Source organism: Felis catus, chromosome C2 (genome assembly GCF_018350175.1).
Source record: "Felis catus isolate Fca126 chromosome C2, F.catus_Fca126_mat1.0, whole genome shotgun sequence".
In the NCBI taxonomy this organism is placed as follows: Eukaryota; Metazoa; Chordata; class Mammalia; order Carnivora; family Felidae; genus Felis; species Felis catus.
In genome coordinates this window covers 25,594,937-25,609,098 of record NC_058376.1, presented here as the reverse complement: position 1 = coordinate 25,609,098, position 14,162 = coordinate 25,594,937, and the positions used below count along the sequence as shown (strand labels likewise).

The following is a 14,162-nucleotide window of genomic DNA, read 5'->3' as shown; positions in this document are numbered from 1 at the left end:
TACTAAGCATATATATGATAACATAAGCATACATACAATAACATAGCATATGTACAACAACATAGCACGCATACAATAACATAAACATACACACAATAGGGACATCAATGATACTGTCATTTTGTTGATAAGCATGGAATAACAGACTTCTGCTCTGAAACATGCACATAATTGAGATGAATTTTTAAAAATATTTTTTCCTTTGTTCTTTTTCTTATCCTTAAAGTCTATAAGATATAAACAAAAGAAATTTTCGGTGTACAAATTGCTTTTGATCTACAATGCTAATGTAAATTTAAACATGCTTATAGAAGGAAATCTAGAAATCTGCTTTCTCATTTGAAAATGCTTTGCTTCACCCCTTATGAGACTAATAATATCAGTCAAGGCCCAGCAAACATTCATATAAAACATTCAATTGCAAAGTCCTTGGTACTGAAAATACTCCTTTATCAATTTGCTTTACTGGTTGAGCTCACAGATATAATGTTTCATGAATAGCTGAATAATTACATAATTTCATTTTTTACCATTAAGTATGTTATACAAAAAAACTGCTAGCTAATGTACCAGCAATGACATCTTAAATCTTTGTCTGTAGTTATGGCTTCTTGAAGTTACTCTCTTCCTACCTGCAGCTGGTCTTTAATGGAACTTTAAAATTCAAAAGCCAATCTCAACCAAAAAAAATATCATGAATGCCCAAACAGGAGAAATGACATAATTTAAGATAAAATAGACGTTTGAATACAGGAAGGAGGTTGCTTTTTAAACAGTAGTAAAAATTATAAAAATGAACCTAATTTAAAACTTTTTTTAATGTTTATTTTTGAGAGAGAAAGAGAGAGAGACAGAGAAAGAGAGAGAGACAGAGAGAATGAGCAGGGAAGGGGCAGAGAGAGAGAGAGAGAGAGAGAGAGAGACAGACAGACAGACAGAATCCAAGTGGGATTCAGGCTCCAAGCTGAGAGCATAGAGCCTGACAGGGGGCTCAAACCCACAGACTGCGAGATCATGACCTGAGCTGAAGTCGGATGCTTAAGCTACTGAGCCATCCAGGAGCCCCAAAATAACCTAATTTTAAAGAGCATAAGAGAATATGCAGGCACAACTAGAAGTCTAGACTCCTTCCCTCAATATTCATGTTCTATTTGCTAAATACTATGACTTTCGCCCCTCTCTTCTCTTTTCTTGATAACTAATTTGTGTCACCCTTTTTAGTCTGACTAACATTGGACCAATTTATCCCAACTCTCAGAATTTTTTTCTTTGGGATTTACTTCTTAATGAATTTGAAGGTAAGGATAGAAAGGGTATAGAAGTAAACTTATTGAATCTCTATCTATGTGCTGCACAATTTTATATGCAATATCTCATTTGACTGCCTTACCATATACATGAGGGTTAGATAATGTTATCAGGTAGGATCAGTTAGGTAGTATTTGAGATTACCTGAATAATAAAAAAATTAAATAACTTTTAAGATTATATGGCTAGTATGTGGTGGCATTAAAATCTGATTAGTTTTAAAATCTATCTTCTTTCCAGTCCATGTACAAATTAGTCCAAGAACAGATTTTGGGACCCACCTTGGTGTTAGTATTAAGCTGCCATTAGGGGCTGTGTTTAATTTTACAAATGGTCCACTTCCAGTAGAGAAGATTGGCATCGATGAGTTTCCACTCCTAGGGAAAAACACATAGAGACAAAACAAAAACACAAAGAACCAAAACCTTAATTTATAGTTATTTATTGCTGTGGACATTGAAAGAAATGATGGGATTCCATACAAAAAAAAGATGAACATTTTAATATAACCCTTCAAAAGTTTTGCTGTCTAAAAGATGGTACAGATCAGAATCATCCATAATAACATAAAACGTAATTTAAGTTTTTGTGTAATCCCTCTAGTTCTTGTTTTCATGCTCATATATTATTTAACAAAGTTAAAATTCAGTGCATGCATCACTTGAGTATCTGATTTTTTCATTTGACTCTTCTATGTTCAATAAATTCCATAATGATCAATTTTAATAACAACCTCATAGAATTGCTGCACCATAATTTATTAAACTTTTTTCCTGTTGAGTGTAATCCATCTTTTAAAAAATGCATGTTGCCTGAGAACAACCTAGAAAAAGAATGTCTTCAGTGTTTACTTTTCCAAATGTTGCTTTGTTCTCGGTATCTCATTCAATTTAAAGTCTAACAAGTCCTAATTTAAAGCCAGAAGCGACGTGACTGCTCTAAAAAGGGAGTCTGTAGCCTGGCCCTCTAACTCTAAACTCATGGGCTAGCATGAGATGGAGAAAGAGACATTCTGCATGTAACAAAAGACATTAAATTTCTAGTCTTTTTTATCCCTGAAAACATGTTATATCCACACTCTCCACTGTGAAACTTAACTGAAGATTTCTCTCAATCATCCTGACCCTCTTCCGTAGGTTTAGCTGGAAACATTTAGCTTCTTACTTCCTAATCTTTTTTTCCTGCCTTCTATTTATCCCAGATTTTAATCCTCATATAAAAATATGCATTTTGATTGGAAACATCCTGATTCCTGCTAACTTCTGCCGGTTGGCAAGGAGAGGATGCAGTTCTTATCTTTTGGAATAACATGAAGTTTCCACCAACTGCACTTCAAAAGAAGGTCCGATGTCTTGCCTAGACAGTCGCCAACACTGGCCCTTTTCTGTCTGTGTGTAGGGAATTTCCAAGGGAACACCCATGACTGTTGTGATCAATAAGAAGAAAAGAGGTTGAGAGTGTTTCCTGTCTCTTTCAGATGGGACAGCATCTTAAAAAAAACTGAAAGTGTTTGTTTCCTACCTTTCATCCACTGAACAGAGAACTGGAACAATGGAGCCTGTATTTAATGTCCCAGAATTCAGCATGTTGCACTTTAACTTTATAAACAGATAAAAGTAACTCTAGCACACAAATCAATGACTATTCATTTAATAATACCCAAAATGAATTTGCCAAAGGGAGAATAAGTGCTGTTACTGTTATTGTTAAAGATTAAGATATTCCCTCTAGAGAAAAAGAAGCATCATCTTATTTAAGTATTTATGTAAAATGTATTTGTTATAGTTCAGAAAAACCGAATAGGCATAAGGACTTCACAACAGGCAGGGGTGTAGAAGTCAGAAATGCTCTGCCCAGGAAGGACAATAATGCAGAAACATTATATTTAAGGACTCCCATATTTAGGGAAGACAGAGTGTGCATCAAAACAGATCTTAGAGGACTTTGAATTTACCATTGTTGCAGCTTTTGGTAGAATTCATCACACCAGTCTTGGCTTTTCAGACTATCAAGGAATACCTATCCAATCTGAAGAGGCTCTCATTGAGTTGACTTTGCTTGAGGCTTCAGAAACATCCTTAGTATTGTTTGATTGTGCTCATCTTTGCTGCAAGGGTGGGTCTTAGTTACTATCTGTTCTCTCTTTTAGACTCTCTCTTTTATTGTTTTTGGTCATATTGCCAGTGTCCTTATTCTGCTGAATTCCTACATGTGTTGGACATTCTTCTAGGTAGTTTTATATGTTCTTGACTCTCCATGACCAAGGATTTCCAAAGTATGTTCTCCAGGCAAGCAGCAGAGAATATATTAGAAATGCAAATTGCCTAGCTCCACTCCAGACCTACCGACACAGAAACTCTGGAAGTAGGGTCCAGCCATCTATGTGTTAACATACCCTTCCGGTGATTTTGACACTTGGAAGTCAGGGACGCCCTGTCAAAGCCAAATATAATATCTATTTTTATTTGTTCAGGGGGTCTGCTTTTTAGCTTCTGAAATGATTTCTTGTTATTTGATAGGCAATTCATTTTAAGGCACTGATAAAGTTAATTTGTATTTCAGGACCCACAAAATGGAGCCCACTGCAGTGGCCCCCTCCACTTCACAAATCTCAACCTGTCAGCCCACACTGAGGAATGGCCTCATTGTCAAGAAACCCTAATAGACACCAATCACAATCTTCCAACTCAGCTTCTGCTGGTTTACTTTACCCTAAAATAAGACCTGCTAGGGTTAACAGGAAATCCTGATCTCCTAGCCAGTCATGCCCCGTTGCCTCTTCTAACAGTCCATAAAACTCTCTCTTCCCCAGATCACGCAGGAAGTCTGCTCTACTGCTTGTGAGACACTGCACTCCCGCAATCAGTGGATCGTTTTCCCTTCAATAAAGGACATCAGACTCAATACTAAATTGTTTTAGTTTTGCCATTTGACCATATTCATAACTATGTGGGGGAACATCCTCAAGGGTAATTCATTAAAAAATACATCTCAGAGACGTGGGTTTAGCACTTTTCCATTTTTTCTACCTGTTTTTCTTCCATCCCTTAACTATCTCTCTCTCTCTTTTTTTAATTAAGTAAGCTGTACAAGCCACTCACGACCCTGAGAGCAAGAGTTGCATGTAATCTTAACGACCGAGCTAGCCAGGTGCCCCGACTAGCTCTTTTAATACAGACCCTGAGAAGGTGCATTAGTATCTCTGGAACTTCAAAACACAATTTGGACATAATTTTTTTTCTTTTTTTTTTTTTTCCTTTTTTTAAAATTCGGACATAATTAAAGTGAAAAAGTATTGAGGTGTTATTTATAAATCAGTTTTTTTTAAATCTAGTGTCTATTTATTACACATTTACAACTGGCATTAAACTGTGATGGGATTGGCAGGTAAATTTTTAAGCCTATTCTAGGAGAAAAAAAGACTAGAGGCAAAGCTTTAAAGAATATCTAGTGAATGCCAATTCTACTCTTGGAGTCTCAAATGCAGTCCCACAGTGATGTTTTCACTATCTGGCAGAGGAAAAAATAAAGATTATGCGTGCATATTGAAAATAAAAAAACAAACACACAGTTTATATTCTGAGATCGTCTTCTCTATATTTTCACTCTCAAAGTTACTAGAGGAAACAGACTGCAATTAATACTACAGACATATTGTTTGGAATACAGAATATAGAATAGAATATATTAAATGCTATATATAGTATATATAGATATATAGTATATAAATGCTATATATAGTAAATGTAGTCTATGTAGTATATAGAATATATTACAAGCTATAATATAAAATAATTAAAATGCTCTTTTGGAAAAAAATTATAAAGTATTCACATAATTAATTTTTTGTCACTCATACTGATGTCAGCAGCCTGGAAGTGCTATATAGAGGCTATCCGTTCATACAACTTTCCAGGTGTCATTGCTGGATGTTAGAATTCAGAATTTAATTTGAGAGTGACTACTTGTGTTTCAAATCCTGCCAAATTCAACTCAACCTTTTCCGGACTGAACACAATTTATTCCAGCTTGTATTCACAGTACACAGAAGATAAACCGCAGAGAAGGTTTACAACAAACCATTTATAATTTTAAGAAATGATGGAGATAATAAAAATATATTAATAATGTTCTTGGCAAAATAACAGGCTAGCAAGCTTTTATTATCACATTTATTTTCGAAAAGCAAAATCTCATAACAACGAAAAATTGAATTGTTGCGAGAGAATAAATTATATTAAGTTCTGCAGTTAAAGCATGTCACTGAGTCTCTCCCTGCCTCGGTTTCCTTTTCTTGCAACAAAACTAGCTTTTAATTTTTAGAGAGGAACTCTGGCAAGATTATGACTGGGGTTTGCATTTTTTTAAATCCTGAACATTTTAGCTCTGCAGATTTAGATAACTCTACCCACACATTTGCACAGCTGTCTGAAATCTGTACAAATTTGGTATCACATAGAAACATGCCCATATAGCATTACCTTGTTGACATGCTAATGCCTCCTGACTACCTATTTCTAAACCTTTATTACCATTTTTATAGGTTATGCATCCTGAAAGGGCTCCCCTGGCTTCAGGAAAACCTTATTCTATGTGAGAAAAGAAGCATATAAATGCAACCCACCATCATTATTTTTAAGGTCATATATGGAGTATAAAAATATACTCGGAGATGAATTCTAGGGAGAAAAGGAAGGATATCCTGGGGCGTCTCGTACAGTATTAAATCTTCTGTGTCTCTTCTCAGGCCTGCTTGGGTTTCCTCTCTTTTGTCTTGTTCCTCAGACTGTATTTGCTGTGATAAGAATTCCTCCCTGAAGCAGAAGCTTAGGTAGGGATGTTTGAAGCTTTTGGACACACTAAAGCTAGAAAGAATAATAACAAATGTTGCAAATACTGCAGCCAGGCACTGTAGCTCATTTCACACCCCAAAAGGTTTAAGTAATGAATGGAGCCAGGTGGGATTAGTTTGAAAAGGGTTTTAGAGAAGGATGGACCTTCTTTTTTTCAGATTGGAGGGAAAGAAGGGGATTGATTTGGCAAGGCAGAAGGTGAGGAGAGCACTTTAATAGGCAGGGGAAGGGTGAATGAAAGGAGTTTGAGGCAAAGGATGGCAAAGCATCCTACTAGAAAAGTCAGGACATACAGGCGGTTAGGTAAATAGCGTGGCTGAACTGGACACACTTCAACTACAATTGCTTATTTCTTATCACTTTATAGTAACACATGTAGGCACTTCCCTAGAACTATGGTAGCTCTTAGCAAACAGGTAACCTGAATTATTTTTAGATTTTCTGACCTCGACTCCTAACATTTTGTGGTATGCAGAAGGAAAAAAATGCCACTAGGAAAAATTATCTTCACCTAATCAATTTCCTCCTCTGTGCAAGCTGCTGTATTAAGAACAAGAGAGGAATTGATGGGTCAGCCTGGTAGCTGTTCTACATTATCCTACAAATGTAATGGTATTAGAAAGGAAACAAGGTCCCCGCATTTTGTACATCAAATGCGGCTGAGAGAAATAATACTTAGAGGAGATTGTCAGAGACAGGATCCTCATGGTTAACATCTTGGAGAATGTGGTCTTACCCCTTTGTAGTAAATCCTTGACTCATTCCTAACTTTATTTTCTTAGGTGCCATTGGAGTTCGTTTATTTTTCAGGAAGAAGAGTATGACATTCACCTCTACATTTACTATGAAGTTTTCTCTGTGCATATATTTTTTCAAAGCATTACTACCTTATAAGGACATGCATGCAAACTTTCCTTTAGAATTTAATGTCAGGAGAAATGTGTCTTCTCTATGGAACTGGGAGTATTTATCTTATCTCATAAAGTGATGCCCTTATTGATGTTTTCCTTTTTTTTTATAGATTTATTGATGTTTTTTATAGATTTATTGATGTTTTCCTGTTTTTTTTTTTTTACAGATTTGCCTCCTTATTTCTTCAGACCTTATTTTCATTTACTATTCTATTAATGTTACTATACATACTCTGTTACAAATCACCTCAGATTGTTTTGAAAAGGTAAGGGTATAAAGAAAAAAAGAGAATGGAAGGCAATAAAAGAGAAAAGAAGGAAGGGAATAGGAAAGTGAGAAAGGAAGCAAAAAATAAGGAAGAATGAAAATAAGGACAGGAGGGAGAAGGAAAAAATATTTCTATTTTTAAAAATTTTTAAATGTTTATTTATTTTTGAGAGAGAGAGAGAGAATGAGCGAGGGAGGGGCAGAGAGAGAGGGAGACACAGATCTGAAGCAGACTCCAGGCTCCGAGCTGTCGGCACAGAGCCTGACGTGGGGCTCAAACCCACGAACTATATCATGACCTGACCCGAAGTTGGATGCTTAACTGACTGAGCCACCCAAGTGTCCATCTCATCCATTTTTTAAGTTTATTTATTTATTTTTGAGAGAGACAGAGAGGGCAAGTGGGGGAGGGGCAGAGAGAGAGGGAGAGAATCCCGCTCTGTTGTCCGTGATAAGAAGTTTGTAGGTCAGAAGGAAATAATTACATACTAACTTTTACTAATCTTTAATTGAAGTTTAGTATTTCCTTCTTATATAAATGTAAGTGACTAATTGCCACACTGATAGCAACACCTATAATTTTGTCACCAAAACGAACATTGCAGTTGCTGCATACACCTAAAAATATCATTTATGCTAATTTTTTATCTTACAATAATCATTAGAACTACCAACATATCTTATTGAATACTCCATAAAGAAATACATATTACCATATCACATTTATAAATTTTGGTAATTATTTTTCAAGGTGGTTAGTTTCCTTTCCAATCACGTGTATTTTATTTTATTGCACTTAAATATATGAATCTAAGAAGAGGTTGGTACGTTTCAGCAGACCACCAAAAGTGTTCATGACACACGAAAGAAGGTTATGAAAGCCTTCCCTAGAGTGCGGTTCTCAAACTTGGCATCAGAATCACCTGAAGGCCTGGTTCAAACACAGACTGCCGACACTACTCTGGACTTGCCTCTGGGTAGGACTCAGGTGGGGCTCCAGAATTTGCATTTCCACGCTTGCACCCCAGGCTTTGCAGATGCTGCTAGTTTGATCTTAAAAACACACACGTGAAAGCCATGGACCTAAACCCTCCTGATTCCAAACATCTGGGAAAAAGACCAGGTGATTCTAACGTATAGCCAGGTTTGAGAGCTGCTGAGCCAGCCCTTGGATTACAAGTCACTGGTATGCTTGCTTTCAGTCCCTCGCCCATAGCAGACAGAATTTCCTAACCACTGTGCTTTTCATAACCTAGTAATATGAATCTTGGAAAGTTATAAATTTACTATGCATTGCTATAATTATTTTCTCTTTACCTATTTTTAGTTAATTCATTTCTAGTTTGAAATAGGAAGAACAGGGGCACCTGGGTGGCTCAGTCGGTTGAGCGTCCGACTTCAGCCAGGTCATGATCTCATGGTTCATGAGTTCGAGCCCCGCGTTGGGCTCTGTGCTGACAGCCTGGAGTCTGTTTCAGATTCTGGGCCTCCCTCTCTCTCTTCCCATTCCCCACTCACGCTCTCTCTCTCTCTCTCAAAAAAAGAATAAACATTAAAAAAAAACAAAATAGGAAGAATATGAGAGTTACAGTTTGTACATCAGGCAAATGATGAACTTTTTAGGTTGGTCAATTAAACTAAGTAAAATAATTTTTTTCCCACCATCTTTCCCATAACCTGCCCTCCCCCTACCATCCCACCTAGGAAAATAGATAAGAATACCTTTGGTGTTGAATTTGCAAATTAAAAATAACAGAAAATAGTATTTAATTATTTCTGTATAAAGTTAGCAAATAAAAAGGAAATCATTTAAAGTAGAAAGTAGTAGTTACATTTTTTCTACTGATTCCCATATCTTATCTTTGTTGTTGTTTTATGTTAAGGCTTTTTCCATGTAGTTGAGAATTTGAGGACAATGACTGGAAATATGGGCAAGAACAGGAATATTTTTTGCCTACCAATTTTTAAAACTAATATGAAACACTGGTTCTATATTTTCTATGTTTCAGTTTTCTAAGACCCAGTGTTAAATTGTGGATACAAATTTGTGGTGGTACTTACACAGGATATTAAATCATTATGCTCCGTTTATTTGGAAGGCTTATTAAAACAATATTCCCTCCCCATCCCACCCCCAACATTTTCAAAACCCCTCTGAAATGGAAGACCTTGCGATAATTCCATTTCTTATTTTGGATTTGAGAATGAGAGGCTCAACATGAGGTTTCTGACATTTGAATTGAGGGCATCTTGCACAGGACTATTGTGGGATTTAAAAATCACCAGCAACTCCTCACAAGCAGGCTAAGAGGGGTATGTATAACCACCTCTATTTTAAGACATTAGCCTTTCCTAAATTCTGCAAAGCTGCACAGACCTGATGACTTCTAGTTTTCAATGGCTTAGTGGGGCAAGTCAACCACATAGTTCATTTATTGGGTTAGTAACGAGGTAGTGTGCTTTCCTAGGAAATGTTTTAAAAATCAATACTCTAAGTTTCTTTAACATTTATTCTTTCATCAGTGTAAAATGTTTTCTTTCATACTTTGATCAGAGACATGAAAGTGTTATTTAAAGTACTTTTTTACTTATGCATGCTATAAATGGCAGGGAATGAAAATGCTTCATTTAAAAGAAGGAAGGCTGATGAAATCCACCTCATATGATTTACTAGAATCTTTGGGGGAATTGCATTTTGTACCCTATCTGCATAAATAATCTTGAGAGACCACAGTGTTTTTTTAATAAATTGACTCCTAAATTACTTTCCACTGTACCAAACACATCATTTTAAAGTCACTAAGTTTTCTTTCGGGTACCATGCGCCAGTCTAGACACATTCTCATTAAGGCTATAACTTTCGTTCAATTACTAGGGCACTGTGGAGACTATTTAATAAGTGCAGGCCCAAAGATTAAAGTCTTTGAAGAGATTACCTGACTCATTTCTGAAGAAAGCAAGTGCCTGACCTTCATCAAAAATATTGTATCTAAGGCAATGGGATGTACTATTTGCTTTATACACACTAAAAAGTCTAGTTCTTTGTCCCTGTCTCCTGCTGGAAGGGCTGTGATTCATAGGAAATGAGGTCAGTGAACTAGACAGTAAAATCTGGCTGGAAGAAAAACATGTAAATAGATAGTATACAGTTGTGTGGAATTGGCTGTCATCCACTCAGCTCAAGCCATTTTCTAGAAAGCCTTCCTTGACATTCCCAAATTGAGTGGTTCTCTAATAGCATATTGCATTTATCACGTTATATTGCCATTATCTACTTACGTGTCGATCCCCAACATATCTGAAGTAAAAACCATGTTTTACTCATCCATGGAACAGACACAACATTGTTGCTAACACTTCAATTTCTGATCCAGGAGTAATTAAAATAATACATTTATATTAACTGTTAAAAAGTAATAAGATATATGTTCCCTTTCCAACACATTCTCTCGTGCAATTGCAGGAATCAGTATTGTGCTATCCCTCAACATATTTCACTTAATTTTTAAAAACTTCTGTCAAAGAGGATGTTGATCCTTTGGTCTTTGTAAATGATTCATCTTGAACCCATATATCTCCCCGGAAACTATTTTAGTTAAGATTCACAACCAGAATGAAAACACACTCCTGTGTCTATAACCATATAATGATGCTTGGCTAGATGGTGAATTGGAACACAAGCTCCTGTGTATTGAGAGCTCCATCATCTAGATCATTTGGATTTGTCACTTGTGGAAATCAGGTCAAGTTACCAATCTCCTTAGCTTAATCTTTACTAAATTTCTGAGTCTATACAAGTGTTCCTAAGAATTACTGACAACTTCAGTAGTGACAGCAAACAACTTCTTCAGGCCTCACCTGTATGAACTCACTGTTGAACTAAAATCGGAATTAAAGTAGGAATCTGGAATCAATGCCACTTACCCAGTGCTTTACTTGAAGTGGGAATAAATCAACAACTGTCAGTTTCAGTGTTCTGTTGAGTCTTCATCAAAAAACATTATTCCCTCTACAGCCTACCCTCCTCCAAGACCCCCTATGTCTCAAAGCCTCCCATTTTGAAAAAGTTTTTGTTAGAATACAGGCTATGATGTATTATAAAAACGATAATATATATAAAGTGCAGGAAGCTTCTGATTAATGCACATAAATCAAATTGATGATTATTTACATAACGGGCGACAAATCACATCCTCCCTTTGCTTGTTGTAGGAATTGTCTTCCTGATGAGGCTGACATCACTTGAATCTGGGGCTGACATCACTTGAATCGCTTGAAACTGGGGAGTTCACAATCTTAATGACAGCATTTTAGGAGGTAAAGGGAGTTGAAAACTCTCAATTAAAACTGCAAGAAATTATGGGGTGTATCTGATACCCTGAGTAGGACCTCACACATTTTCCTATGGTAAAATCTCGCTATGTGGTGGTTAGGTACTAGCCTGGCATTAGTATACAATGTAACTCTCCCAGTCAACTAGAAATGAAACAGCTCTTACAGATTACACCAAGACCTAATCACTCATTAATGTTTTTCTTGTGGAAAATATGTCTTGGGCTAAAAAAATAAACATTTTGAAATAAATTTTGAAAACCTGTGTATCACATGAAGACTATATGATTATTAATCAACTAAGAAGGAGTCCCCTTATAAAGAAAGCACTGAATTACTTTTGATTTTGAGGAGCTAGGAATAGCTGGGATAATTGCCAAATGCTGAGGGTATGTGTGGATGTGGACTTAAATTATTTTTAATTTTATACAAAATTCCCCAGTCCAGGACAGAATAAAATGATAATGAGTTATAGTTGGGCAACTTTGGGCATTTAGATAGGTAGGTATTTCTATATTTATATGCACACATATATTTATATATAATGAATAATTTATTACTTCAAATGTTTATTTAGTACCTATATTTGGAGACAATGATAAGTTTGGGTGTTAGCAATGAAGTAATGGATAAAATAGGCATACTTCCTACATTTAGACTTTATAGTTTAATATGATAAAACAAAGTGGTAAATAATATAGTGCTACCAATGACCAAATAACCATGTGTAATCTAAAATGGTTAAATCTCCCAAATTGTGATTTGGTAAATCACAAATACCAATGGATCACAATGCTGAATTAGAGTCGACTATACAACTAAAAGGAAGCAAATTATTGCTACTGTTCCTTTCTATTTTAAACCTCATTACTTTTGAGATTACGGGAAGGTAAAAAATGAAATTGTATATTTGATGCAACATGTTATGACAAACTGAAAGTATAATAAATTTTAGTTGAGTCATTGATATGGAATTATCATTTGCCCTACAATTCTTGAAAAAGTCTTGAAATTTTGCATGTCTTTTCTCACAATAATTATACTGTTACAGATTTTCCAAAGGAACTATTGTAGAAATGGTTATAGCTATTTGCTATAGAAAGATATAGCAAGAGCATGTTCTCTAGGGACCTTTGTGATTAGTTATATATATTATGATATATTATGATATATATTATGATATAGCATAAAATAGAATATTTTATTTTCTTAAAAATGATAGTCTATAGAAATTTAATGACATGAGAAATGCTCATGTGTAAGTATGCTACAAAACAGAATAGTATAATATTTTGTATGATTTTATAATACAGTATTTCTATATACTTATATTTATATCATATTTATAAACAGGATGTTAAGTGGTTATTTTTGAGAATAGCATTAATCAAGATTTTTATTTTCTTCTTTTTGCTAACATGTATTTTCTAAATTCATAACTTCCATAAATTTTAAATGTCTTAATAAACCCAGTTTCATACCAATAAGAAAGTTAGAGACTTGCTTAAAACAGAGCTGAGTAGAATTACTTACCCTAATCCCAGCAACTGACAGACATCATTTGAAATCTGTGTGGTCCAATTGTCAGCACAAGCTTCATGCCATGTGCTCAGGATTCTGAACTGCACCAAACCATTGTTGTTCCTGGTGCCATTGAAAAGACGCACTAAAGAAATTAGATCACACACAGGGTCATTTTGACCTAAGTTGTTAAAAGTAAATGATGGGTTGTAAACTACATGTGCAATGTTCTTAATGTTTAGAGTTTAGAGATTGTAATTTTTTTAACGAGTGTGTTAGAGGGCGCCTGGGTGGCTCAGTCCATTGAGCGTCCGATTTCAGCTCAGGTAACGATCTCACAGTTCTAAGCTGGATCCGTGTGTAGGGCTCTGTGCTGTCAGTGCAGGGCTTGCTTCAAATCCTCTGTCCCCCCACTCCCGCTCTGTCCCTCCCCCACTCACGTGCACTCGCTCTCTCTCTCTCAAAAATGAATAAATATTTAAAAAAGAGGATGTTAGAAAGCTTAAGTTGAAAAATATAAATTTGATAGACCTTACATTGCTGTTTTCATATAACTACAAAAATGAAAAAGGCAGACAGATATGAAAGTTTAGTGCATATCAAAATAGAAAATAAATGGAAAATAATATTTATTGTGAGGAGTATGTCTCACAAGCTTGGTCTCCAAAACAAGGAAAATTCAAGTTCATAGGCACTTTTTTTCCTACTTCTTTCTCTAGAGGCTATTTTCTTTGGCCTTGTTCTTATGTTATTTGGTTTCCATCTCTTCCCCACCATCTTACAAGCATTTTGGATACAGTATAGATGCTATTAGTGGCTAGGTAGGGACTGGGCCAAGCCAAGCTAGTTTATCAAACAGGTAAAACATCAGAAACAATAGTTTTACCCACAATGGGTAAATTTCATGTTACTGTTTACATTTTCCCCCCTATTCTGAGAAAAGCAAGAGCATTGTTAGAATTAGACAGA

The 14,162-nt window shown here is 35.6% G+C and overlaps 1 protein-coding gene across 1 annotated transcript in view; it reads right to left on the bottom strand.

Moving 5' to 3' along the window:
- The window catches only part of TMPRSS15 (transmembrane serine protease 15), a 121,145-nt gene that overhangs the window by 23,046 nt on the left and 83,937 nt on the right, over positions 1-14,162 (bottom strand). Inside the window, exons 18-19 of the mRNA XM_045036720.1 lie at positions 13,206-13,338; positions 1,590-1,685 (exon numbers count right to left, since the gene is read on the bottom strand). Coding sequence (XP_044892655.1) covers positions 1,590-1,685; positions 13,206-13,338 — 229 coding nt within the window. The remainder of the gene's footprint in view (positions 1-1,589; positions 1,686-13,205; positions 13,339-14,162) is intronic.